At 41.5% G+C, this 26,389-nt stretch overlaps 3 protein-coding genes across 4 annotated transcripts; 2 read left to right on the plus strand and 1 right to left on the minus strand.

Annotated features, from left to right (window-relative positions):
- The first annotated feature begins 1,727 nt into the window (after nucleotides 1-1,727).
- Nucleotides 1,728-8,591, plus strand: cep70 (centrosomal protein 70). 2 transcript variants are annotated; one of them, XM_032555905.1, is made up of 15 exons: nucleotides 1,728-1,822; nucleotides 1,928-1,983; nucleotides 2,290-2,311; nucleotides 2,670-2,769; nucleotides 2,874-2,997; nucleotides 4,149-4,329; nucleotides 5,185-5,379; nucleotides 5,453-5,541; nucleotides 6,156-6,228; nucleotides 6,312-6,452; nucleotides 6,525-6,668; nucleotides 6,745-6,913; nucleotides 6,987-7,074; nucleotides 7,173-7,252; nucleotides 7,353-8,591. In XM_032555905.1, exons 3-15 carry the CDS (start codon nucleotides 2,303-2,305, stop codon nucleotides 7,412-7,414), a joined length of 1,455 nt encoding a protein of 484 aa, XP_032411796.1. In that variant the 5' UTR covers nucleotides 1,728-1,822; nucleotides 1,928-1,983; nucleotides 2,290-2,302; the 3' UTR covers nucleotides 7,415-8,591. The 2 variants fall into 2 exon arrangements, with proteins under 2 accessions (XP_032411796.1, XP_032411797.1); XM_032555906.1 differs by having other exon boundaries at nucleotides 6,748-6,913.
- A 732-nt stretch (nucleotides 8,592-9,323) lies between these two features.
- Nucleotides 9,324-13,591, plus strand: LOC116716030 (ankyrin repeat domain-containing protein SOWAHC-like). The gene has a single exon (XM_032556772.1). The coding sequence runs from the start codon at nucleotides 9,449-9,451 to the stop codon at nucleotides 11,090-11,092; it is 1,644 nt and encodes a 547-aa protein (XP_032412663.1). The 5' UTR covers nucleotides 9,324-9,448; the 3' UTR covers nucleotides 11,093-13,591.
- A 492-nt stretch (nucleotides 13,592-14,083) lies between these two features.
- On the minus strand, nucleotides 14,084-26,175 carry dhrsx (dehydrogenase/reductase (SDR family) X-linked). Its single transcript, XM_032556773.1, has 7 exons — nucleotides 25,995-26,175; nucleotides 24,775-24,882; nucleotides 24,403-24,471; nucleotides 17,324-17,425; nucleotides 17,005-17,212; nucleotides 16,709-16,916; nucleotides 14,084-16,639 (listed from the first exon to the last, which is right to left on the minus strand). The coding sequence occupies exons 1-7, from the start codon at nucleotides 26,092-26,094 to the stop codon at nucleotides 16,460-16,462; spliced, it is 975 nt and encodes a 324-aa protein (XP_032412664.1). The 5' UTR covers nucleotides 26,095-26,175; the 3' UTR covers nucleotides 14,084-16,459.
- Nucleotides 26,176-26,389: the final 214 nt, after the last annotated feature.

The raw sequence follows: 26,389 nt of genomic DNA on the forward strand, positions 1-26,389 counted from the left end.
GATGGAGGCCTCAACAATCACTACCTCACAAACAAACCACAGTTTGTGAGTTGTGTCTAACCAGGTGATCAGCAACAAAGGAGCACCACAGGGAGCTGTACTCTCAATGTTCCTTTTCACTCTGTACACTTCAGACTTCCAGCACAAGAGTTAAGGTAAGGCTTAGTGTCTTCAGTTCTCGGGCGGATCAGAGATGGACAAGAGGCTGAGTACAGCTGGTGGACTGAAACAATCATTTAGTCGTGAATGTAGACAAAACAAAGGAGATGATTGTTGATTTCTGGAGAAACAAGGTTATATCAAACCCTATTTCCATCATGGGAGAAGAATACCTTGGTATTCAACCGGACAACAGACTGGACTGGATTTGCAACCGTGAAGCGTCTATAAGAAGGGACAGAGCTGACTGTACTTCTTGAGGAAGCTAAGATCTTTCAAGATACAGATCTTCCATAAGTGTGTTGTTTACAGGGTCATCTCTTCTGTTGTCATCTGTTGGGGCAGCAGCATCAGAGCCAGGAACCATAAAAGGCTCAACAGATTGTTAAAAAAGGCTGGTTCTGTTGTAGGGACTGTGGAACCTATGGATATGATGATGCCAAGGAGGATTCTTCATAAAATCAAGAATATTATGGACAACCCTGACCATCCTCTTCATGAGACTGTCTTGGGAAGGCAGAGTGTCTTCAGTCAGAGGCTACTTCAAATTTTCTGTAACACAATCTACTACAAGAGATCTGTCCCACAGCAGTCACTATCAACAATAACTATTTGAAGAATCTGAGTTAATATGAGTTACAACAACTTTTGATTTCCCTTTGGGATCAATAAAGTATTTTTGAATTGAATTGAATAATCTATACCTCTGCTTCAGGACATCAACTAGATGACCACTAGATGACCAACTAGATGACATCACATGCCGGATAGACAACAGTGGAACGGCTTAAATGTGTTAAAAAGCATATGTGTAAGAATGACCTAATCAAAGTCCAGGACTAAATACAATTGAGGGTCTCTGGTAGGACTTGAAACTGATGATCTCCATCCAATCTAACTGAACTAGAGCATTTTTTTCAATGAAGGAAGGACAAAACCCTTCGGTCTGTAGATGTAATCTGTAGATAGTTTTACACATTAATCACACAGGGGGGCCGAATATAATAAATGTGCACTTTTAAATGGTTCTAGGTTGAAGTGTCAGTAAGTTGGGTGGTCCGGGCTGCATCAAGGTGATGTAAGCAGCTACCAAAATCATACAGCACAGGTCAACGGAATCCTTGACTCTGAAGGCTTAAATTTCCATTTTAATTTTCTGCTCAGTGGAGATGATGCATGCAGGGACACAGTGAGTGGCCAGACTCTTTGCTCTCATCTAGCCATTAATAACTGACAATGACCTTTGCTTTCTGACTCCATGGATACTCCAATTCCTCTGCTGAGCACATCACTATACTGACATAAGAGATTCCCCCTGCTAGAGACAAGAAAGGTCAGACATCATGTAGAGGGAGATCATTTTATTATAGCACCTTGATGTTTTCCTCAACTGTAATATCAACCAGAGGTGTTCATCTTTGTAAATAATATTATATAATATTCGTTCTATTATTGAACAACTGCCTAAAATCCGTCATTGGGACTAGTTTAACTGTCATGTTACCGCCATCTTGTGGTCGTGGGGCAATAAAGCGCTGTTTTGTTATTTGTCAGCGGATTGGTTAAAGTCCTTTTGTTTACAATAATTGCGTCAGGACGCACAGTTTGAACTGCGGAAGCGCGCTGCTGTTTGCAGCAAGGTTGTATGGAGTTGGTTGGCAAGGTAATTTATGGCGTTTTGTATTTATAAATGTTTATTATCATTATTATACCTAATGTTCTACTTTATTGTTAGCTACAGATGCTATTCTGTTCTATTTCCCTTTAGCTAGCTTAACTCACGAGAGGCCGTGCCAAGAAGCCGGAGTTAGCGTCGTATTTAAGGTCTGTTTCACTCTTTTAAGTCGGATAAAACTTAAAATGTATTAGTAAAAAGTTCATTAAAGGAATGGCCTTAAAATTCAGCTTATCAGTCAACTGTAAATGGTATCAGGTGTTACGTAAACTGATAAGAGAGTGACTGTTTAAAATTTGATCTGGAGGAGTTCATTCCAAGAGCTGAGAGTTTTTCTTCTAGAGTGGCACCATGTAAAAAATGGGTCTCTACTCATTACACTCGAAGGCATCACTTATTGCTGCTAAAAGAGGGCTGTGGTATTGATCCAGCTGTTTTTGCTTTGTTTCCTGCAGGGCTGTAAAGAAGATGAAGCCGGTAAGACTCCTCCTCACCTTTTAGTGTGTTTGTGTGTGAAGTGGAGGGCCCCTCCCCTGGTGGATCACCTTTCCTCCATTGTTGAGTTGTAATAGAGACCTCTGCTCTCAGAGGTAGGATCACTGACAGGAGGGTCAGCTCCTGTTCACATAGGAACACATTTATTTAGGAGTTAAACTGGTAACAGCTGCATACTGCTTAAGAATGGCTACAGAAGCCAGAACAACGCATTTTCCATGCATTACAAATAAGACTTATGTTTATCTGTGGACCTATGGGCAGTTTCAGGTACCACTTAAATCTTCATTATGTATGTGTAGCAGGTTTGAGTGATGCTGATTGTGGCTGTGTGTTGCAGCAGGAGCAGGTAGAGTGGGATGACGTGAATAAACTGCTGCAGCATCACGGCTTTAAGCCTGTGTTCTTTGCGGATCCTGTGGAGAATAGGAATCTCACAGGTGAGGAGATTTGTTTCTGAAATGGATGGTTCACAGCTGCAATGTCTGATGTGGTTTTTCTTTTTGCACATTTCTTGATGATGGGACCTGTATGTGTCCCACAGATTTGGTCCTGCTGGACAAGAAGTCAGCGAATGAGTTGAGGATGACTCTGAGGATGATGCTGATGGACTCTGAGAGGAGACAGACGCTCATCCAGGAGCTCGTCAAGTCTAACAACCAGCTCAAGTACGTCTGTTACTCAAATCACCATTCACTACTAACTGTGACGCTCATGGCAGCGGCATGTGTGAGTACAATTTGTTCCAATAATATTTGTGAATTGTTCAAACACTGAATCTTTGGACAATTCACAAAAATAATTCCTTCTGGTGTTTTACGTGTCTTTATTTTTTTACTTTATGATAGTTGCTATGATGCATAACCATGGCAACATTGTGTTTTTTACAACTGGAAGCCACTTATTAGAATCTCAAAAGCTCAAATAACATCTCAACTACAAGACAAAATCCTAGCTGAGCCACAAAAGAAATTTTCAGTCAGAAACCTCTTGAGATTTGTTGACTGACTGCTACTGGAGATCCTTTTTGCTCACAGCATCCATAACAACTCTTTGAAGACACTTGAATATGAGTTGCGGTAACATTTCATTTTCCTTTCAAATAAATCAGATATTTTTGAATTTAAACAGAAGAGCGCCAGTAACTCTGGAGGAGCTGCAAAGTTTTGAACGGATGCCCTCAAACACAGCGTGGAACAAGTTGTGCGAATGTACTAACCTTATTAGTCATTGTATTTGCAATTTCTGGCAGGACTTGTGAGAAAGCACAGCTTTGAACTCCAATAAGTAGAATTTGTGTTTAAATCAGTTGTATTTTTTCAGAGTATTCAGATAATCTATGTTATGTCTTGAAGTTGATGGCAATACCTTGCTTCAGAGTAGATGATTCAGCCAATAACCACAGTATGAGGTTTAGAAATCTAATGGGCACAAAAAATATTTTTGTATCTCTATTTCTTCACCAATATTTAATCTATAATATGAAGTAACTGAAACCATCAGTTTGGTTGGCAGATTTCATCTTGCTGGAGAACAAACAGCAGTTAGTGTCATACCAAGCTCTGGCTCTTTAATAATGGATCTGGTTCTGTGTGGACCACCTGTCCTCTTGTCACCCAATCTCATCAGCATCTGATGGGCATTGAGTGGTGACCATGGAAATCAGCAATATGCTCTGCAACCTTCAATGCAACCATCTCTCACTCTAATTGATAATCTGTCAGATATTTAATTTGCTCTTGATTAGAACTACTTAGATATTTGAAGATATGGGGACATTACACAGCAAACTAAGTGACACTTTTCTGCATGTTGTTAGAGAGGAGGTACAGAAGCACATGAGTCATGCAGCTCAGCAGTCCCAAAGAGCCACTGAGCTGCAGGGGCTGCTGGATGAGGTGAAGAGCAGAGTTCAGCACCTGGAGGAACGCTGCCTGGGGAAGGCGGTCCAGCAGCACAGCCACACCCAGCAGCTGCAGAAGGAAAACAAAGAGGCTAAGGTGATTTACTGAGTTTTTGTTCTTCTCTGGCACATATATGTTAGCTGTTGGCCAGAAAAAATGCTATGTTTCCTATGTCCAAGTATTTACAGAAACTTTTATAAAGGCATATATATTAAAAAAAACTGAATACGGTAAAAAAAGAAAAAAAACTTCACGATTTTCTGTCATTCAGAAAGTTATATAGAGCAATTACACACAGTGAAATATTTAAAGTTTGTATTTCTTGTAATTTTGATGGTTAAGACTTGCAAAGAAAGAAAACCCAAAGTTCTGCGTCTCAGAAAATTTGATAATACATAAAACAATATGAACTGACAAACAGAGCTGCTTATCTGGTGAAAGGAGAAACAAAACTGAACTTTTGCACAGAATTAGGCTTGTCACAATAAAACATTTTGCTGGACGTTAATTGTCCCAGATGTTTTTGCGATAAACAATAATATTGTTGTTTTGAGGTCATTTTGAAGTAATATTGCAATAGCATAATAATGCAAGAATGCCTTTCGAAGATAAATAAACTTTAAATTCTAATCAACATTTAACACTGAAAGTCTTTTCAAATATCCAAAATAAATAAACAAAACAAAAGAAACAACAAAAGAAATGAATTATGAAGTCCTTGCAAACAAAATTGTTCTTCAAAAAAAGGCTAGTTAAGACTTTTGTTATCCAGTTTTGGTAGAAAGAGAGAAAATGGATAAATCATAAAAAGGGAAATTATTGAGCTCGTTTTAATTTATCATTTATTGCGGTTGATTGATGCGACAGGTCTACTCAGACGTCCAAAGTCTTCATTTCATTTAGTCAGCTGGGAGAGTTGGCAATTGGGATGACTCCACTGTTTGTTTTTAGAGGAGGTATCTGTTGCTGGAAAAGAAGGTAGCCAATCTGGAGGAAGAAACAGCACAGCTCAGGAAGAAACTGTATTTGACTGTCAAAGAAGAGCAACAGCGACTGACTCAACAGAGTCGATTACAGGAGTCCAAACATTTGGATCAAGCTACAAAGAGGACCTCTGTCTCCCCGTCTTTCAAAACCATCCTCAAGGTAATTCCCTAAGCTGTTCCTATTGTTCAGGTTGTGTTATTAAAGCAGGTCTGATTCCTCGGCTTGTGCCCAGACATATCAGGACCAGCAGAAGGAAAGCCGCTCTCGCATACAGGAGTTGGAGGAAGAAGTGGAATGGCTCAAGACAGAACTGGACACAAGGTGTGTTTGTCACCAAAGATGGTTTTGAACTAGACGTCATGTGACTGTGTGTGTGTTTAGGCCAAGAAAAGAGACACCAGATAAGATGGACATCTCTAAATAGGGTGGAATGATACCTTTATTGGTCAAATGGGTCATGTAAAGGTAATACAGTATTGACAGAGGTTAGGAATCACATTTATGAATATCTATTTCAATAGTTCAATCAACAAATAAAAACACACTAACACACACAACTGTGCGTATTAATACTTAATGTGCATTAATATGCAAAGTGTAAGCCATCTTGGCTTGACAGCAGAAGCTAACACTTACGGGCTACGCTATCTCTGCCAATCAGTACCAAGGAAAATACCAAGCTTTCCAAACTCCTGTCAAGCAGCATTGTGCCTAGGTATTTCAGCTTTCCAAGCTACATTTTCTTTTACATATATTAAATAAGCTCTATGGAAAAATCTGCAAATGTCATCAATGTTTTACTTTCCAATGCAATGGTTGGTTGATTCAGAATGTGTTTGACTGAAGAGGGATTTACTGAAGGATTTATCTAAAGCTCAGAACTGAAACAGGAAGTAGTTTTGTTTTAAAGCACTCTGCTTTTTTGCGCTGATTAGATGTAGAAGTGACCTCACTGGGAACAGCAGGGACCAGTCCAAAACCTCCAGGCAATGGGTCCAGTATCACCACGTAAGTGAGCTTTTCTCTAAGCAGATTAGTTTGTTCTAACTTTCTGTCTGTCAACGCTTTGTTCTAATTTTTCTGCTCTTCAGCTGTTGACTGAGATCAACACGCTCATTATCAACCCCAGGCTGCACCAGTATCAACGCTGGCCCAGAGAATCGGAGGAAGCAGAATTCCAGGCTGTCCTTCCCACTCTGGACCAGTGGTCCCAGCAGCTCCACATGCTCAGGGTAAATACTCAGACAGCCTCACTATTTACTCAGTGCGGGAAGCTGCGTTGAACAGACTGTTCCTGTGTTCAGGATCTTCATTGCGGACTGAATAAACTGAGTGCCACACTGATGCCACTGCAGCCCTGTCATGCTGATGCAAAAGCACTTAAGGTGGAGGACATGATGCTGCTGGTGGAGGCGCTGCTGGAGAATGCCTCTTCTGACGATAAACAGGTTAATCTTTACTTTTCTGAGATTAGAACTCAGCTTTTTGTTCCTGGTGCTGAAGTCTTCATGCTTGTCCTGCCAGAAGCTCAGGAGTCCCACTCGATACACCTTGGCTTCCATGGTGGCTCACTTCCAGAAACTGTTTGACGTTCCCTCCCTGAGCGGAGTTTACCCTCGAATGAATGAGGTCTACACCCGACTGGGAGAGATGACCAACACTATGAGGAACCTCCAAAATGTTCTAGACCTAGGTGACTTTCAAAAATCTGCTTTAGTTGTCCATGTTTCACATAAAGCCTCGCTAACCTTTCCATTGGATGTTAGACAGCAAAGCTTCTCCTACTGAAGTTGTGAACCAGGTCTCCAGACTAGTCTCCTTGGATCCAGGACTGGGACGGGCAGACATTGACAGGTTCAGTATTCCACCAGCAGCACCTGGTTTATTCTTGTTACAGGTTGTGTGCTGGTCTTCATGAAGCTGCTTTTCTGTTGTCTGCTTTTGTTTTTCAGCATCATTATCAAAGTGAAGCAACATGATGAGTTTTTTCCTGCTTTCCACAACCTCGTGACAGAAATCTTAAAGATTCTTGGTATAAAAGTACTTTGCTTTACTATAGTCAAACTTTAAAGTGACTACATTGTCTCCTTTCCTCTGCATGATCTGCTGACATGGCTCTCTGTGTGTTGCAGGTGTGAGTCACCTGGACGACATACTTTCTGCTCTGCAGTCTCTGAAACAGACGGCTCAGTGATCCTCCTTCCTCCACTGGACATCTACTGCTTACATTTACTTATTATGTTGTCATCACAACTGCGGCCATCAAGTTTCAGACATTGATGGCTGTAGAACCACCCACTGAGCTTAGTAGTATGTTTCTCACCATCAGATGGCAGCACACAACGACCATGTGCCTAAAATAAAGCAGAAATCCAACTGAAAATGTTTAGTTTCAGATACTGAGACAGGAATTGCCTGAGCTACCTTTCCCAGGAACTGTACAGGATTAAATTCCTGTGAATGACTGTGTAACCTCTTATACAACCCTGCCAGGATTGCACCATAGCCTGGAAAAACATGGACTTAATTTTTAGTCATTTCAGTGATGAAATGATGGAAAAATCTTGAAAGCAAGTTTATAAACATGAGTAAAATCATTTTACTCTACATAACATGTATTTTGCGAACAGGGCTCTGTCTTTGCTTGGAAAGTTATGTGACAGTTCCCAGAACAATGCTTAGATAATCTGGCACCAGAGACAGTGCTGTGCTCCTCTACCTCACAATAAAGAAACGAGTAAAGATTTTAAATCTTAAGCAATATTTTTCATATGTCCAGAGCTCATCTGACTGACAAGATAGTTTTAATAAATGTCATGGTTCTTTGAAGAACACATGTTGATATCTGCTCCTCATTTCTTTTAAAGTATTTTCTTATAATTTCAATGTTGTCAATGAGCCTTAAAATGCTTTCACAGTCATTGTGAAAGCTTAAATTAAAAAACATCTAGGAAATTGTATTTTACACCCAGGAGGAGAAGCAGTTTGGTGTGGAACTGGACCAGCTGGGCTTCCTGCCACTAAAGACTGATTCACAGGTCTGTCAGGAGGAACGCTAACACACCCTGTCTGCATGTTAATACTACCTGCAAGCATAGCTGGTTGCTACAGAGCAACCATCCATGTTTCCCCACAACAAACAGCTGCTACAACCACTGATGTTATCTACTGAACTGGAATAAGGCTCAGCTTAATGTCCAAAGATACTGTCCACTTTGAGCATGGTTCTCCAGTTCTAGGCCACCTTCTCTTTTCCTTGCATTTACTCCCACTTGACTTTAAACTTGGAAAACATGGAATTGTTTTTCATTTGTATGCAACTCTCAGGTCTATACTAAAATAAATAAAATGCCTTTTATTTACATACTCTGGAACTGTCTTGATGTCGCTAAAGCCTGGATAGCACTTAGCTTCCTAAATATTAAATCAATATATTCACCTTGACATTTGACACACTTTGAGATGTTAATTTTAATTATTTCTGGGTTTTTTGTTATCTTTATGTCATATGGCTGTTTGGAACTTCTGTGCAGTATGTTTTTTAATGTGTTTTTTTTTTTTTTTTAAATTCATCTAACTAGCATTTTGATTTAAATCGTATACAAACAAATTTTATACATAAAGTTGTATTGGATTGGTTTGGAGCTGACCAGGATATGTTTTTGATCATTACAGAAACAGAAAATTAAACCGTTTCTGTTTCAGGACATAAATTAAGTGAAAACTAAAATAATCTATCCTAAAATGAGGTCATCAACATTTTAGACGTCCAGTTGTTTTAAAATAAAACTTATTTTCTAGGTTTTGGTAGCAAGATCAAAGGTTTCCCACTTCTCTTATTAATTTCGAAACAAACTATTAAGTGCTAGAATAAATAAAATGTAGAATAAATAACATGGAATGCTTTTGGTAGATATTCGGACGTAAATGAACCCACGTGGTTCTTATTTTTTGATTTATTTCAGTAGTAAAACTAAAACTGGATTTTATTTTTGAAGATAAAAACCATCCCTCGTAATTAGTTCACAGTAATTTTTGAGTTTGTTATTGGGAAACTGGCTTTGACCGTATAAGGCCCAGACCGGAAGTCTCCCGTTGCTAGGAGGCGGAGAACGCTGGGGATAAAATGCTGCTTTCTGCTCTGCTGCGTGAAGGATCGGTTTGATTCAGGGTGCGTTGACTGTCGGGATGTTCTCAGACTGTTCGTGCTCCAGGGAATGTGTTCCTCATGGCCAGCGGCTTCAGCCAGGACTCCATAGCGGACTTTCTGAGGCAGAGAGGAGGCACCGTCACGAGCCCTGAGCTTCTGGAGCATTTTAAAGCCGTGTTCCCACAAGAGCCGCACAGCAGGGCTGCTGTCCGCAGCATCTTTAAGTCTTGCGTGGACAGCGTGGCTTTCGTGAAGACAGACAGCGGAGTCAAACATGTCTGTCTGAGGAGACAGTTCCGTTACTGCGCTGCGTCCCCCTCACCTGACGACCAGGTGAGCCGCGATGACGCAGCCGCGAGCGCTCAGGTACAGCAGAAATCAGCGCGCGACTCAGGTTACGGAAATGACTGGAGGACAGTTCCGCATATTATCACTGCAGAGAGCGACCAGCCGGACAAACCGGAGCAGGACTGTGGACATCAGGGGTTGCTTGGTGTTCTGGATGAAGTGGCCGGCAGTTCAGCTTACATGGGGAACTCTGGGAGCTTCAGTACGCAGAGGAAGGACTCCAGGAAGGAGAAGGTCGAGAAACTTGCCATTCCACAAATCACAGTGATTCAAGCTTCGCCGCTCCCTGTGGACGGATCTGTCTTCATCCTGCCTGGGCCTGAGTGTTCTGCAGCTGCAGCTGACATACACACCGATTGGACGCCTGAGGGCCTGAAAGAGGAAGAGCAACAAGATCCTGCGTCTAAGCAGACATTCCTCTCCACCAAGGAGGACTCAGAGGACAAGGAGGATGAACGCAGCAGCTTGTCTGGCAGCGAGGACAGCTGCAGTCCGAAGGGCAGCCGGAAGCACTTCATCCAGGTGATGATGAACAGTTCTCCTGAAGTGAGGAACAGTATAGATCTCCGCAGCCCCATCTGCCTCACCCCCAGGAGCGATGGTGACTCGGCCTCGGTGGGCTCTGCCAGCCTGGACGTAGACAGGACCTCCGTCACCCTGGACCCTGCGGAACACGAGTGGATGATGTGCGCATCGGATGCAGAGTGGGACAGCCTCCACGCCCTCCTCAGCAGCGAACCCAACCTGGTCCTGAAGAAGGACTTTGTCACTGGTTTCACCTGCCTGCACTGGGCTGCTAAGCACGGCAAGCAAGAGCTGATCGCTCTGATCATCAACTTTGCCAAACATCACAACCTTCCCATTAGCGTGGATGTTCGCTCCAACATGGGCTACACACCGCTGCACATAGCTGCCATCCACAACCACATGGAGGTGCTGAAGCTCCTGGTGGGGGCTTACAACGCAGACGTGGAAATCAGGGACTACAGTGGGAGGAAGGCCTGTCACTACCTCACCAACAATGTGAGTGTGGACATTAGAGACATCATAGGAGCATATGAGCTTGCTGAATCCAAAGGTGCAGAGCCTAGGGTTGGAGGACGCTGGAGGTTCTCCAAAGTCCTTCAGAACAACCTGAAACCCATCCACCGGCTCAGCCTCGGAGACAGCGACCTTATGGGCGGGGAGGACCATCTGAGGAGCAAACCTGTCCGGAGGAGGTCTTCGCTTAGCAGGATGAAGCCCAACCTGCAGAAGATACGCCAGAGGGCGTCCCAGCTCGTTCACAGCACTTCTTTCCGGGATAAACGGGAGCTGGATGAATCTGAGGAGAAACCCTCTAGGTCCAGACCTAAAACCCACTTCCTAGGTTGAGGCCAAGTCTGCTACATGACGCTTCTGATGGATTGGGGTTAATCATGTTAGCAGGAATCTTTGATTACCTTCAGTGGTGTCCCTCTCTCCCTGATGCTTCACACTGCTGGTCAGCTGGCTGAAAGAAGGATTCTGATTTCTCCCTTGCATACAACAAAATCTGATTCATCTGCATAGAAATATTTCCAGCCGTGAAAAGCAGGAAGCACCACTCGTCACCTCTTTAAGCTCGCATTGCTGTTGAGCAACTGACTCTAGACTGCAACAGCCTGACTAAATAAACAACTATCAGCTATTTGTCGTACTTCATGAAGACCAGAATACGCAAATGAAACTCAGTCCTATAGTTTTATATAAACCAGTTTCTGATGGTATTTTAATGGGGGTTTTCCTTTTTGTTTTGCTTAGTTATAGTCCAAAGTTTAAGTGTCCCATAAGAAGCTGAAAAACTAATCCAGATTAGCCAGCTGTGACATTCTGACCCGGCTCTGGGTTGGCCTGCTTCCTTTTATCCGTCCTCAGCTGACAGCCTCGTGTGCAACCTGGAGCAGGAGCCATCAGGGCTAATCTGGATTTCATGGGGTTCATTAGGTCTGACGAGTTAGGTAACACGTTGGTGTGTGTGTTCTGTGTCTCTGCACATTTTTAACCTGAACTGACCAAAGTTAGGCCAAAGATAAGTTGGTTCACAGTTAATGCTTTGGATTTAGAGAGGCTCATAATTAAGAATGTTTATTTACAGAAATTAGTTGTAAAAAGTTGTAAGGTACAGGACACAGTGTTAGTTAATGTACAGTGTCCTGTTTGTCTTTGGCTTGGGCTGGACAATAAATCATTAACAATATAAATCGTGATAACAGAATATCAATAGATATTGAGCAGATGCTCAATATCAACAGAAAATACATTCAACAGAATATTCCAATAATTTTAATGAACTTCAATTTAGAACCACAATGCATTCTGGGGGATGTAGGCAAAGGAAAGTTGTTAGCTGGTCAACTGTTCACTCATTGGTAATTTAGCAATAACTTGTTGAGTAATTTGTGCAGCAGCAGTTTGTTGTTTTGCCACTGTGCCTCTAGCTTTTGCCTTCCTGTGTAATTCTGCTCAATTCTCACTTCACAGACAGTTTGGGCTTTCTCTCATTCACTTGGATTCCTTCAGTAGAATTTCTACCGGGCCAATCAGTAAACCGGACAAATTATGAAAGATGACAACATTTTTTTGTATTCTGGCTGAAACTTTAGCAGTGGTAGCGGAGGTTGTTTACAGCGCAGGCAATTTCGGACGCTTTGAACTGGTGCATTATATACGTCATGGCAAAACGTTTGTAACTGGGTAAAGTTTCAAACTTAACAGAGCCCACACCTCCAGGAACTAATTCTTTCTCACCATCTGTACGAAGCAGAGCTTAGGCAAACAAGGGGCTGTGTTTCACCAAGTTACCACTGGACTTATTTTCTGAAAGGACAACATGAGTACAACAGCTCAAGAGGAAATTGTGGACAAAACAGAACAGGTCAGTTTGGCAGTATTTTGGTCATGTAAAACGAAAAACCAATCGATAAGTATTGATTTTGACGTGAAACACTCATGTTTTTCAGCCATATCGCCCAGCCCTACTTCCAGTCATATTTTAAACACAGTCCTTGGTTTTTGGATGTGAATCGAGGAGAATATTCTTTATTTGTGCCTCCATGGAAAAATAGACACAAAGTAGTGAAATAACCATGGTTTAAACATTTTTTTAAGCATTCCTGCAGCATGATGCCCCCACCACCTTGTTTCACCATAGTGAATCTAGAGCTATGTGCAGGATTAGTTTTTTTTCCACTTCAGTGTTTTGCTTATAGGCCCGAAAGTTCCATTTTGTTCTCCTCAAAGCAGAACACAATCTTCCACATGTTTGTAGCAAACTGCAGTCAGAACTTCTGGGACTTTATGTTTTATGTTGGATTCCTCAGTATTTATGAAGCTGATGTTTGTGGGTGTTGTGGGACAAAATGTGCTCTTCTCTGAGCTAACAGCTCCACTTGAAGAAATTCATTATTCACCAACATGCTGTGTCATGTCAGAGATCAGCCTCGCCCACACACTGCACCGACTTCTCATTCCACATACAGTTACTCACCTGGAACTTTCCACAATCAGCCTACAAAAACACTGTATTTTTCACGCAGAGAGGACTTCCTCTAATGTAGACATTTTAACGCCACCTGTGAGAAACTGGATCAGACACTTGGCTCCTCAGGATCAGCTGCTATTCATGTTTCTGAGTAAGAATTTAAGGGTTCTGCTGCCCTCTCGAACTTATGTTTATGCAATGCATTTTTAAATGATGCTTATAAGGGCTGTATGTGTCTTTTTGGGAGCTCTGATAAAAATATATATTTAATGGGGTAAGAATTTCTGAGTTATCTCCAAAGAGATTTTGATGAAAATCTATTGGATTTTAAAAAAAAAAAATTTTATTTGAAAACAAAACAAATCATCTACTCTGCTGTTGTGTTTCTTCTCTAAAAGTTAGTTAAGTTTGTTGCTGTCATAAATGATATATGAAAATTAATTAAATATTTCAGCTTCATTGTCTGTTGTAATCTCAGGTTCCCCCACTAGGTGTCAGTGTAGGACAGCAGTGTAACATCAGTGTCTGAGACTCTGAAGAAGATCACATTCGGATGAATAAGTGTTTCATATCTATATTGATAATCAGAGGAATACGTGATACTGACCTACACTGACATCTAGTGGGAGATTCTGAGAGTACAACTGATCATGAAGCTGAAATATTTCATTTTCACCCCCCCCACAAGACGGATTTAAACAGTTTGCAACTTACAGTTTATAATAGTTTAATTATTTTGATTTTAAGTTGAATAGTGTTAGCATAAAAATAGTTACTCATAAGCTGTGCTAGGCTAAACAGGTTTAGCGTCTGACTAGAAATATTTGCCTGTGTCTTAAACCACGGTAACAAACAACTCAGAGTAGTCACATGCAATTTAATAATTTTTTTGAATCTTTGACAGCAGTGCAAAAAATACATGTTTATTGTATACAATAAAGAGATGAGGTGAAGTGTGTTCAACTCTTAACAGCAACTGGTGAGACATTTCCTATACATAATTTATTTTTTGCTGCTTATTACAACAAAAACACAAATATAAAGTGCAAGTCTATTAACAAAGTAGAAATGCTTTATTAAAGGACTGTGTAATGCTTTGCAAAAGTATGCTGTTTTTTTCTTCAGCATTGCAGATCATGGCTTTACTTAAGACACAAAAAGGAGATAAACTTGTTAAACTTCATTATATCTGACAGAAACTGAGCTGTTTTGTCTCAAATCACGAAGAGACACACATTAAAAACCTGCAGCAGAATATTACCTGAAGTGGTGCTTAACAAAACTTTACGTTGTGTGTGTGCTTTTTAAAGCATGAATCATTTTTTCCCACTTGACAATTCTGCACAATTTTGTGTTAGTCTGTCACATGGAATCCATTTAGGTTTGTGGTTGGAACAGGAAAAAATGTGGAAAAGCTGAAAATGTAAGACTTTTGATAAATGTTTTTGATAAATGACATCAAGAAGACAGAAAAGGTTGCAAACAAATTATGTTAAATTACAAAGAAAGTCTTCTCTGTCCACACCATCTTCACACCCTAAAAGTTCACGCTTGCTGCTTCTCTTACATGATCTATGAAAAACTGGAGAAACATTTAGGTCACTTTTTATGTACTTTAAAAAAATACAAAAAATAACAAAAAAGGCATTAACAGGCTAAAAGGGAACCATTTGATATGATTTTATCAGTCAACATTAACTGTTTGAGAGTCTGGTTTAAGTTTTGAAATGTTCAAATTGCACTAGTACAGAAATCCTGCTGCCCCCTAGTGGAGAAGAAGCAGGTTTTACAGATCTACACAATTTTAAGAAGCATCATTATAACCACATAAACTGTTCACCGTTCAGTCACTGAGTTGGCGTGAGGCTTTCTGTATCCTGGATTCAAATGTGAGGCCACCAGTCTAACAAAAATACAATAAAATTAAAAAAACAATTATCAGGCTTAAAGTTCAAACTGAAATGCTTAAACATTCAGATGGCATATGTGGAAATAGTAGTCTGCAAACTTCATTCAAAATGAAGGTAAGTGTGTCAAAGTTCAGGCATCATGGCAGACGTCATCTTAAGGCAACGGGATCTTTGTCCTCAGAAGAATAAACCAGACAGTGGTATATAACTCTGAAGAGTTTTACAGTGAAAGGTCAAGTCACTCTGGAAGTAAGGTCAGTTAAAGTCATGAGGCTGCATTATTGCTGGCTTGTGATAAAAAAGAGTACATATCTGATTTCTCTGCATAATTAATTGGATTTGTTTCTTGTTTGAGTCACATTAAACAGGCATATGGTGAAATCTGTGGTGATTTTATTGAGCATAAAATCACCACAGAGATTAAAGCTGGCAGTAGTTCAGTATGATCTTTTGACCCTTTGCACGAGATGCCGTGCTCTTGGCCATGACGGATATCAAAACAACTTATGTGTACATTGACTCCTGTAGAGGTTGTCCAAAAAAAAAAAAAAAAAAAAATCACACAGTTGATGTCACAGTAAAATAGTCACAGATGCTGCACAGATTAGGAGATTAGGATGCAAACCAAACTTGTCATATGATCATAAACCTTTGATGAGGAAACAAGATGGCGATGGATAGCAAGTGCTGCTTGAAAGGACTAGCATCTCTTGGTGCAAAAAGATTAACGTTCATATACACTTTGTAAGTAAGCAGTATTAGTAAGATGTAATGAAATGTTGTATTATGGAGAGAATAATACAATACTTCTAAAGAAAATGCTTCTAATCATTTGCAACCATCAAGGAAAAACATAATGTAGGCAACCATGTACCAAAAAAACTGATAAGCATCTAGATTTTTGACACTATTAAAGGGAAATGCCATCTAGGACATAGGTGCATAAGTCATGTGCTATGACTTCAGGCAAAGTCATATTTGGTCAAAGATTTGATCAAATCAACAAACACGTCAGAAGGAAGAAGGCATGGGCCGATTTCTAAGCTAGCTGTTTCCAACTTTAATAAATACTGTCATCTATGAGCCACAATTAGGTCTACTACTTCTTCTGCAGTTGCTGAAAAAGTGCTATATAAATAAAACGTCTTCTTCTTCTTCTGAACAAGTAGAAGTAATGTTTGTATTGGCAAAAATGACTTGGGAAAACAATCAAAGTCGCTCCTGTATGTCACTTCTGACAATCGTCATAGTGCTTCAACGTGGTTGGGTGACGTAGTTGAGAAGGGTCAATAATGGAGGACCATTGTGGACATGGGAGTCCTCCAGGTATCAGGCTTGGAGTCCCACAAGCTTGCAGCTCTTTTTCCACAGCTTGGCCTGCAGCTCAGAGTCGTAGGACAGATCAGAGGACTGCGTCTTCTGACCGTTGTACAGGTAACAGCTGCCCACCCCTTCCATCTCAGAGGCAGCTGCAGCATACACCGATATGGAGGCTCCCTCTGCTGGAGTCTGAGGACAACAGTACAACCAGTTCTAAACTAGTCTTTACAAAGTTAGATTAAGATTTTAAAGACATACCCTGAACAGAATACTGGCCACTGGTTTCTTCATCATCTGTGCTAATGTCCAGAGGTTATCGTACAGTGCCGTGTCCACCATCCCAGGGTCCACAGCATTGACAGTGACAGAGAATCCCCCAGACGTCAGCTGCTCTTGAAGGTAGTAGGTGAAGAGGACCAGGGCCAACTTGCTTTGGCAGTAGGCACCATGGGAGCTGTAGACAGCTCTGTTGGGAAAGGGGTAGTAAACAAGATCATGTACAACAAACAATTTACCGTTCATAGAGTCTATGGTGCTTTTATGGTTGCACATACCTCTTGTTCAGGTCCTCCAGATTTATCTCTCCTGCGTAATGTGTGGCAGAGGCCATGTTGATAATTCTGGAGCAGCGACCCTGCCTTCCAGACGTCTTCAGCAGGTCCAGCAGCATGTTGGTCAGCAGAAAGTGGCTCAAGTAGTTCAGGCAGAAGTGGAATTCAAAGCCGTCCTCTGTCCGTCTCTCAGGAACCAGCATGGTTCCAGCTGTGTCAAAGCGGAACAGGTCAGAGAGGCATTGGCTGTCTTTAGAGTCTGACAATAAAGCGTCTGCTGTCATTAACTGTGACCATCTAATGAAAGATGTGTGGAGCCTACCATTGTTAATGAGAACATGCAGAGGCAGAGATCTGTCTCTGAACTTCTGGACAAAGTGCCTGACTGATTTCAGGGAGGTCAGGTCCACAAAGACAAACTCAGCTGGAAGCAGAAAAGAAATGTTTCAGTTAGGGTACCATAGTTCTGACAGAACACTGCTGAGCTCCCAGTCCAACATTCTGGGCTGAAATCACAATCACTAACAAGAGAATTATTAAGCAAGCAGAAGGTCTGATCCACAGTGGGGAAGTTGATTAAATATGCAGACTAGAAATGATTCTAGCAATAACTGGATTTACACAGAATGAAGAAACATCAGAACACACAGTCAGGGACCACTGGGAAACCTTCCCACTGCCTGACACTACACTGTGTGCACAATTATTAGGCAAGTTTAAGTTTTGACCATATCATCATTTTTATACATATTTTCCAACTCTAAGCTGTATAAACTCGAGAGCTTATTGAATTTAAACATATCAGCTGGTGTTTAGTTGTTTAATGAGGAAGGGTGGTCCCTAAGGAGATCAACATCCTATATTAAGGTGCATAATATAGGATGGCAGCTTCTCTTCCTGTCAAAATGAGCCAAAAAAGAGATTTAAGAGACTTGAAAAGTCCAAACTTGTAAAGTCTTTCAGACAGATGCAGCATTCTTTAAACTGCTAAGATATTGGAGTGTGATCACAGAACCATCAAATGTTTTGCTGTGAACAGGGTCGCAAGAAACATGTTGAGAAAAAAGACGCAAATTGACTGCCAAAGATTTGAGAAGAATAAAAAGTGACCCATTATTTTCCAATGCTGTCATTTTCCATAACTGCAACCTATATGGAGTTCCAGAAGTACAAGATGTTCAGAGACATGGCCAAGGTAAGGAAGGCTGAAACCCAACCACCACTGAACAAGACACATAAGTTGGAACATCAAGACTGGACCAAGACAGATCTGAAGACAGATTTTTCAAAGGTTTTATGGACTGATGAGATGAGTGACTCTTGATGGACCAGATGGATGGACCTGTGGCTGCATCAGTAATGGGTACAGAGCTCCACTTTGCACCAGATGCCAGCAGGGTGGGGGCAGTACTGGTGTGAAGATGGACTCAAAATCAATTTTTTTAGATAACACTTTCTTCAAGCAGTGGTTCAGGAAAAGTCTGCATCTTTCAAGAAGATCATGATTTTTCCATCACATGCATCAAAGTACTTGTTAAAGTCCACACTTTTCTCAGGAGAGGCCAGGGAATCATCCAGCTGCGGCAGAGGGCCGAGCACAGTCAGAGCATTTCAGCTGGAATCACTTGGAGGAGATTCGCCTGAGTCTAGCAACCACTTCCATCTGGATGTTCCTCCTCTCTTCCTCCTGTGGGTGAGCCTGAGTTAAATTAAGTCCTACAGATCACACCCGTTAACAGTTGTTCTCGTTTTAAAAACTGGTTCTTAAAGTTTGCCCAGATTAGGTTTTTGCATCTTGAGTATCAAGTCACAGAGGTATCTATATCTTCTATTGGTTTGTTAAGCTACACCTCGTGTCAGTTATGTCATGCGAACACCACGAGGAATTACACCTTTCGGAGAACTGCAGGGTGACACACAGAATGAATGTCCACCACCTGACTGTCTTTGTATGCTTGCTTAATATGGATAGGAATTATACTGCACTTAGCAGTAGCAGAAAATAGATGCAAACATTAAATCAAAGAGACAACTATATAATGAAATCAACTTCAATCCAACATCTCTCACCCTAATCGCCATCACTGCCTGCACTGGGAGAACAATTTGTGAGACAGAGAACTGAACCACAAGCTCCAACTCAGTCTGTTGGTATAGGATCAGTCTCGGTAGAGGGAGACGGACCCTGTTTGATTGTTGATTCTATGTTGCATGACTTTGTCTTTTTGTGTTTGTTATAACGTAAAGCACTTTGAAATGCCTTGCTGCTAAAATGTGCTATACATATAAAATTTGATTGATTCCTGGGACGAGCTGAGGCCCATGGGCCGTTAGGATGCCAGAGGGGTCTTAATCCAAAGTTGGATCATGGGGCATTTTCTCTGCACCTACAGGTGCTCTGTCGCAGTCCCACAGCTCAAAGGACCCCTCTGTGTAGATTCAAGGCATCATTGAACCATCTCGGTGACCTTATGGAAGGAAAAACTCACTTCTCTTTTTTTCTAGACGACTTTTAAGCATCCCAAGAATGCTCAAAGGTCACTCTCACGTCACAGTCTTCCTTTTTCCATTGCTTGAATAGATGATCTCAGAGCTTTGAAGACATTATGTCATGTCTGTGTTCTTGTCCCTGGCCTGCTCAAGGGTCACTCCATCCTTTAGCCTGCAAACTTTCCTTCTCTTCAACAGTTTCAGTTCCTCTTTTGGGTTGTTCATCCGTTTCCTGATCAGCACCATCTCGCCTCTAGGACACTATATATCAACAACCATTATTAAACTCTGATCAATTTTACTGAGGTTACAGGTCATTTCTGATTCACAAACACATTCAATATGATTATTACTTATTCTCCTTTTCCTGACCTTTCACCTAGCATCTCTCTCCAGCACAACATCAGTGATCTTTGATTGCAGTTACACATTTTACATAATTTCAAGTTCATTGTCAAAATCCCATCTAGAACCTCTTTAGCTTCTCCAATTCAGCATCAAAGCAACATTAATACAAGTATTTTGCATTGGTTCTTATTCAGTTACTAAAAATGTTTAGACTTCATTCTTTAAAACTTTCTGCAGGCTGGAAACCTTCAGAAACCTGCTGTTCATTTTCATGGCTTGACAGCACTCTCTGTCTGCCTATGATTATAACTTTGATTTCTTAGGATTAAATACAAAAAGAAATAGAATTAAAGCAAAGTTTGCATGACATACAACACAATGGGGTTGTGTCATTGTGTTGTAACAACCCCATTGATCTTATTGAAGTTCCAATCTACTGTTAGGTCTAGATGTTACTTTATAAGATTAATTTTACAGGTAATTTCATGTATTATTACAGCTAAACCAAAATATCCACCTAAGTGGACGCCACACACACCGAGCCGACAGGACAGCAGATGACTCCGGCAAGACCAGAGGCGGAGGTTTGTGCATTTATATTAACAAAGCTTGGTGCACAGACTCTGCTACTACCGAGAGTCACTGCTCACAAAATGTGGAGTTTTTAATGGTCAAATGCAGACCTTATAACCTACCAAGGAAATTCACCTCGATCATCCTCACTGCCGTGTACACCCCCCCGGATGCTAATGCCAAGCTAGCCATGAAAGAACTCTATGCGGCTATTAGCAAACACCAAACCAAATACCCCGAGGCTGCTTTTATTGTTGCGGGTGATTTCAATCACTCCAACTTGAAGACAGTTCTTCCTAGATTCCACCAACATGTCTCCTGCCACACCAGAGGAGACAAGACCCTGGACCATGTCTACTCCAATCTGACTGGAGCCTACAATGTGACACCCCTCCCCAACATCGGACAATCAGACCATCTCTCCCTGTTCCTCACACCTCGGTATTTACCACTCATCCAACGTGTGAAACCTACCGTGAGGACAGTAAAGGTGTGGCCAGAGGGCTCAGACGCTGTGCTCCAGGACCGGTTCAGGAATATAGATTGGACTATTTTCCACCATACAGACTTGGATCAGTACGCTTAATCTGTACTGAACCATATTTCCACCACCATAGAACGTGTCACCACCTGCAAACGCATTACCATGTAACCCAACCAGAAACCCTGGATGAACCGAGACGTTCGTCTCCTGCTGAAGGCCCGCAACATCGCCTTCAGGTCAGGGATGCACAGACTTACAGTGCAGCCAGGGCTGAGCTGAAGAAGGGAATCAAGAAGGCCAAACACCACTACAAAAGGAAGGTGGAGGATCATTTTTCTAACTCCAACCCCCGACGTATGTGGCAAGGCCTTCAGATTCTCACAGACTACAAGAACCCCAATACCACCCCCGCTTCTACTGATGTCTCCTTCCTCAATGAGCTTAACAACTTCTATGCTCGTTTTGAGAGAGGGAATACCACAACTGCAACCAAAGCAGCTACCACCCCAGGCCAACAGCCACTGACTTTCCTCCCCATTGACGTAGGAGCGGCTCTGAGCAGGATTAAATCCCACAAGGCTGCGGGTCCTGATGGCATACCTGGACGTGTCCTCAGAACGTGCTCTGGGGAGCTGGTAGGAATGCTGACGGACATCTTCAACCTGTCCCTGGCCCGCGCTGTGGTACCGACCTGCTTCAAGTCTACCTCCATCGTCCCAATCCCCAAGAATCCCAAACCAACCAGACTCAATGACTACCGCCCGGTAGCCCTTACCCCCATCATTACCAAGTGCTTGGAGCGGCTGGTCCTAGCACACCTCAGATCCTGTCTCCCCCCCACACTAGACCCCCACCAATTTGCATACAGGCAGAACAGGAGCACAGAGGATGCAGTCTCTATAGCGCTGCACTCTGTCCTTTCTCACCTGGACAGTAAGAACACTTACGCCAGACTGCTGTTCTTAGATTTTAGTTCAGCATTCAACACTGTCATCCCATCACAACTCATTACCAAGCTCACAGACCTCGGCATCAGTCCACTCATGTGTAACTGGTTGCTCGACTTCCTGACCAGTCGACCTCAACATGTCCGGCTGGACAACCACTTCTCATCCACCATCATCATAAACACCGGAGTGCCACAAGGCTGTGTGATGAGTCCCTTCCTCTACTCCCTCTTCACCTACAACTGCAGACCTGTCCATGGCTCTAACGCCATCATCAAGTTCGCAGACAACACCACAGTGATCGGCCTCATCAGAGATAATGACGAGGCCGCTTACAGGGAGGAGGTAGACCGTCTGGCTGAGTGGTGCGACAAAAACAACCTGCAGCTGAACACCGAGAAGACCAAGGAGCTTATCGTGGACTTCAGGAGGAACGCTGACCTACATCCACCCATCCACATTAAGGGGACAGTGGTGGAGCGTGTGGACACCTTTAAGTTCCTGGGAGTCCACATCTCCGAGGACCTGACTTGGACGACCAGCTGCTCCAAACTCATTAAGAAGGCGCCTCTTCTTCATGAGGACCCTGAGGAAGAACCACCTGTCCTCAGAGATCCTCACGAACTTCTACCGCTGCACCATTGAGAGCATCCTCACCAACTGTATTACAGCTTGGTACGGGAACTGCTCTGTCTCAGACCGGCAGGCGCTGCAGAGGGTGGTGAAAACCGCCCAGTATATCGCCGGGGCACCGCTCCCTGCCATCAAGGACATCTACAGGAAGCGGTGTTTGAAAAGGGCCGGGAAAATCACAAAGGACTCCACTCACCCAGCACACACACTCTTTTCCCTCCTGCCCTCTGGGAGGCGTTACAGAAGCCTACGGACCAGAACCACCAGGCACCGGAACAGCTTCTTCCCCACAGCTGTCACGCTTTTGAACGCCTCCTGACATAAAACATAAACTATAAGGACTGGACTGTACTCCCCTATTCTCTCATACAACAATAACACATGGACTATCCTCACACACACACACACATCACGGACTGTTTTCTTCACACACACATACAACCTGTAAATTTTATCTGCCATTATTTATCTTGTATTATATTATATACATATATAATCCATTCCCTAACATTCTTGTATAATCTGTATATTCTGTATAATCTGTATAATCTGTGCATACAGCTCCCATATTTATATTTATATTTATACACAATATCTATATCTCTTTGCTATAACCCCTTATAGTCCATACATACATAGTCTTGTACATCTGTAAATAAATATTTATATCTCGTAGAGCACTTCTGGATAGATGCAAACTACATCTCGTTGCTTGTACTTGTGACAGTGCAATGACAATAAAGTTGAATTCTATTCTATTCTATGTCCAGCATGGGGAAATGGGATGATCTTGACATACTCCACTATGTGGCTGTCCAGTAAAGAACTTAAAGGGATCCACAATTAGCTATAACGATAGACTTTATTTGGCAAATATCTATTTTAGATGTCAAAACAATACAGTAATAATACTGTAGGTTATTTCTGTTTTATAAATTTTAATACAATATTGTCACAGGAACGTTACCATGTTATGCACGCTGCAATGCATTATGAGTAAATGATGTCAAATGGTCCAACTGACTGGTTCCGTCCAGCCAAAACAGTGATGAGTAACGTTATTAAGTCTTTTTAACTTGAACCGGAGCGTTGAAATCAATCTGAGGTGATGAAAATGAGGAGGAGCAAACGGAGGAAGAGGACAGAGTTGACCGTGGAGCTGCTGGGATTTTGCTGCTGCCTTCAGCTTCGTAAATGAAACAACGAATGACACTTACCTCTGGTCGAACTGTGTGATCTGGTAAGTACTACTGTAGCTCTACAGGGTTTTTCCCAGTGTATTATAAGCCTGGCGGGCCACCAGGCTGTACTCGTGTCCCCACCAGGCTAAGCATTATTTATTTATTTATTTATTTTTTAACAATCGCCTTTTTATAAAAATACTTTATAGTTGTTTAGGTTTTAATCTTCCAGTCTTCCAATAACATCAAGTGATATTTTCAAATTTTCTGTCAACTTTAAACATTTATTAACTCAAAAACACAGTGAGCTGCTGAATGACTTCCGTACGCCCCGAGCTTAGCAATGAAACAAATAAATAACTAAAACTAACAGAGAAATCCACATAACTGCAATTTTGAACATATAAAACAAAGAAACCCAGAATAACATCACTAAATAGGCCTTCTGCCTAAGGTCAGAGGTCATGATTCAACAATCAGAAAGGGGAGGCCAAAGTGGCATAAAATAGCATCAGTTTTTTCCCTTTAATATACAAAATCAATATTTGAAAATTGATTTTTGATTTTCTCTGGTGCTCAAAATGCTTTGAAGCATTTAAATGAGACCAAAAAAAAAAAAGCAAAAACACAAGAAACCTGTAAAGGAGCAAGAATCTATAATATCTCAATAATGTAAATAAATTATATTTCACTCTAATGGTTTAAATATGTAGTAGATCTATTATTAAAATTTGTAATTGATTACCTTTTCCTTCATTGCATTCTTCATTTATCCTCCTGACAGCTGCAGCGCCCTCTTCTGGCTCGTTCCCAGCTGGAGATCATAGAGATCATAAAGGGGCTTGGTGGGATGATGTCCAGGATGTGGTTTACTTTAACTAAACCCTTCTGTCTGAGGCATCAAACTGATAGCATTTATGTATTAAATGACAGGCCATTGCATGCAAGACTTAAACTAAAAAATAACTTAAGAACAGATGTCACAAAAAAATCACACATTGCTGTCATCTCCTTGCCTCTGCTTTGCAAGAATTACAGTAGAAGGAAAACATGTCAAAGTCATAATGATTGATAGATCTGACAAAAGGAACAAGTTATTAGTGAGGCAGCAGCCTACCTATGATGACATGCATGCCCAGGCTTGCCAGGTGTCTTGCAGTCTCAAACCCCATTCCTCTGGTACCCCCAGTCACTATGGCAACCCTTCCCTTTTGCTTCGGTAAGGCTAAGAAAAGAATGTGAGAAGAAGCCATTCATTTCTAGTTAAAGAAATGGAGTTAAATGACAGGTTCAGCAAACTGTTTTAGGTCCACTTTATTCTAAACAAGTTCAGGGTTTTATTGGGATGAAACTGTACATTTCTCACTCACCCTCCAAGTTAAGCTGATAATAGAAAGTTTTATCTAGATTTTAAAAAACCAGCTGGGCAGAACATAGAACCCGTACCGACCACTATAATACTGGTAAATCTGTTTGTAAGAATCTGTTTGTAAGTGTTGTTGCACTACGTCACACTTGTTCCGTCTGATCGTGAAATGTATAAGGAACACCAATGGATCAGAGGTTGATCCAGTGGTTTTGATCGTCTTACAAAGTGGATTAAAACTTTTAGAAAGGTCAAACCCAGATAAAAAAACTGCTTGGTGGGATCACATGTTCTGTAAGTTTACAACAGAACATTTAAACCCTTGTTTTATCTGTGTGTATTCACCAACCTTACAGTCAAGTTCAAAAACGTGAATCAAACTAAAATCTTTATCCAATTTACACGGCAGTAAAACGGTTGGAAAATTTATATTCAGCCACGGACATTCTTGGGAAGATTTGTAAGGGATTAAGGGAACAGTTCTTTCTTTGTTTCCATCTGGAACACGTGACAACTTTCTCTTCATCCAAATTCAAATAATGAAATCAAAATTCTCCACTCTTATTACTATGACCACGATTTTGGATGATTTTAGTCTGATTCATTAGTTAAAGTGAGAAAGTCTGCCCATTGTTTCTCATCTATAGTTTTACAGAACATATACATTTATATTTTAAAGTGTAATAATGTCAATGATGTACAGCAGGAAGTCCTGCCTGAGCTCCCATCTCGGAATCATTCTTATTGCCACAGCAGTGGCAGCTCCAGAGTTTTTATTTCTGCAGGTCCTGAGAGGGACGGGTAAGGGTTAGGGACTCGGCTATTAAGGATCATTTGTTACTCTTCTCAACACACAAAAGCACAAACAGAGGTGCATTCAGAACTCAAACATCTACTACAGTCAAAACAGCAATACAAGTTCGTTTCCTGTTGCAGTTCAAACGTGAAAAGAAACAGAGGTTGGATCTAACCTGGCATCTCAAAGGTTCGGTTGAACATTTGGTAGAGCAGAACTTTGATCCCACACAGATACAGCCTAAGGAGAGGAATCAGCGTTGACAGCAGCCACATCCTGCAACCTGCAGCCTGTGTAAGCCGATGTGACGTAATGCGGTGCGGTGGTGAAATGAGTCCGGCTCTCCGTTCCAACACTATAATATCTCTGTGGTTCCGCCCCCACACATTTCCGCGTAACACTTTTTCATTTCCGTACTTTTTTTTCCATCTACAGAACAAAACATCTTTATGATCGAAGAAATGCAGTATTGACCAACTACCGCAAACCATCAGATATGGTGTGGTACATTCTGAAAAACTGTTAATCTTTTACTGTTTCACTTTGGACCAATTTATTGGCAAAATTATT

The sequence above is a fragment of the Xiphophorus hellerii genome, chromosome 24, assembly GCF_003331165.1.
Source record: "Xiphophorus hellerii strain 12219 chromosome 24, Xiphophorus_hellerii-4.1, whole genome shotgun sequence".
NCBI classification, from domain to species: Eukaryota; Metazoa; Chordata; class Actinopteri; order Cyprinodontiformes; family Poeciliidae; genus Xiphophorus; species Xiphophorus hellerii.

Excerpts from the sequence above, each read along its gene's own strand:
- LOC116716030 (XM_032556772.1), top strand. The coding sequence starts at position 9,449 with ATGGCCAGCGGCTTCAGCCAGGACTCCATAGCGGACTTTCTGAGGCAG.
- cep70 (XM_032555905.1), top strand. Across the intron at positions 4,330-5,184 it reads AGGAAAACAAAGAGGCTAAG|AGGAGGTATCTGTTGCTGGA; the intron begins GTGATTTACTGA and ends GTTTGTTTTTAG. Across the intron at positions 7,253-7,352 it reads AGAAATCTTAAAGATTCTTG|GTGTGAGTCACCTGGACGAC; the intron begins GTATAAAAGTAC and ends TGTGTGTTGCAG.
- dhrsx (XM_032556773.1), bottom strand. The coding sequence starts at position 26,094 with ATGTGGCTGCTGTCAACGCTGATTCCTCTCCTTAGGCTGTATCTGTGT. Across the intron at positions 24,883-25,994 it reads CCGAACCTTTGAGATGCCAG|CCTTACCGAAGCAAAAGGGA; the intron begins GTTAGATCCAAC and ends TTCTTTTCTTAG. Across the intron at positions 16,917-17,004 it reads CTGGAGGACCTGAACAAGAG|AGCTGTCTACAGCTCCCATG; the intron begins GTATGTGCAACC and ends CTTTCCCAACAG.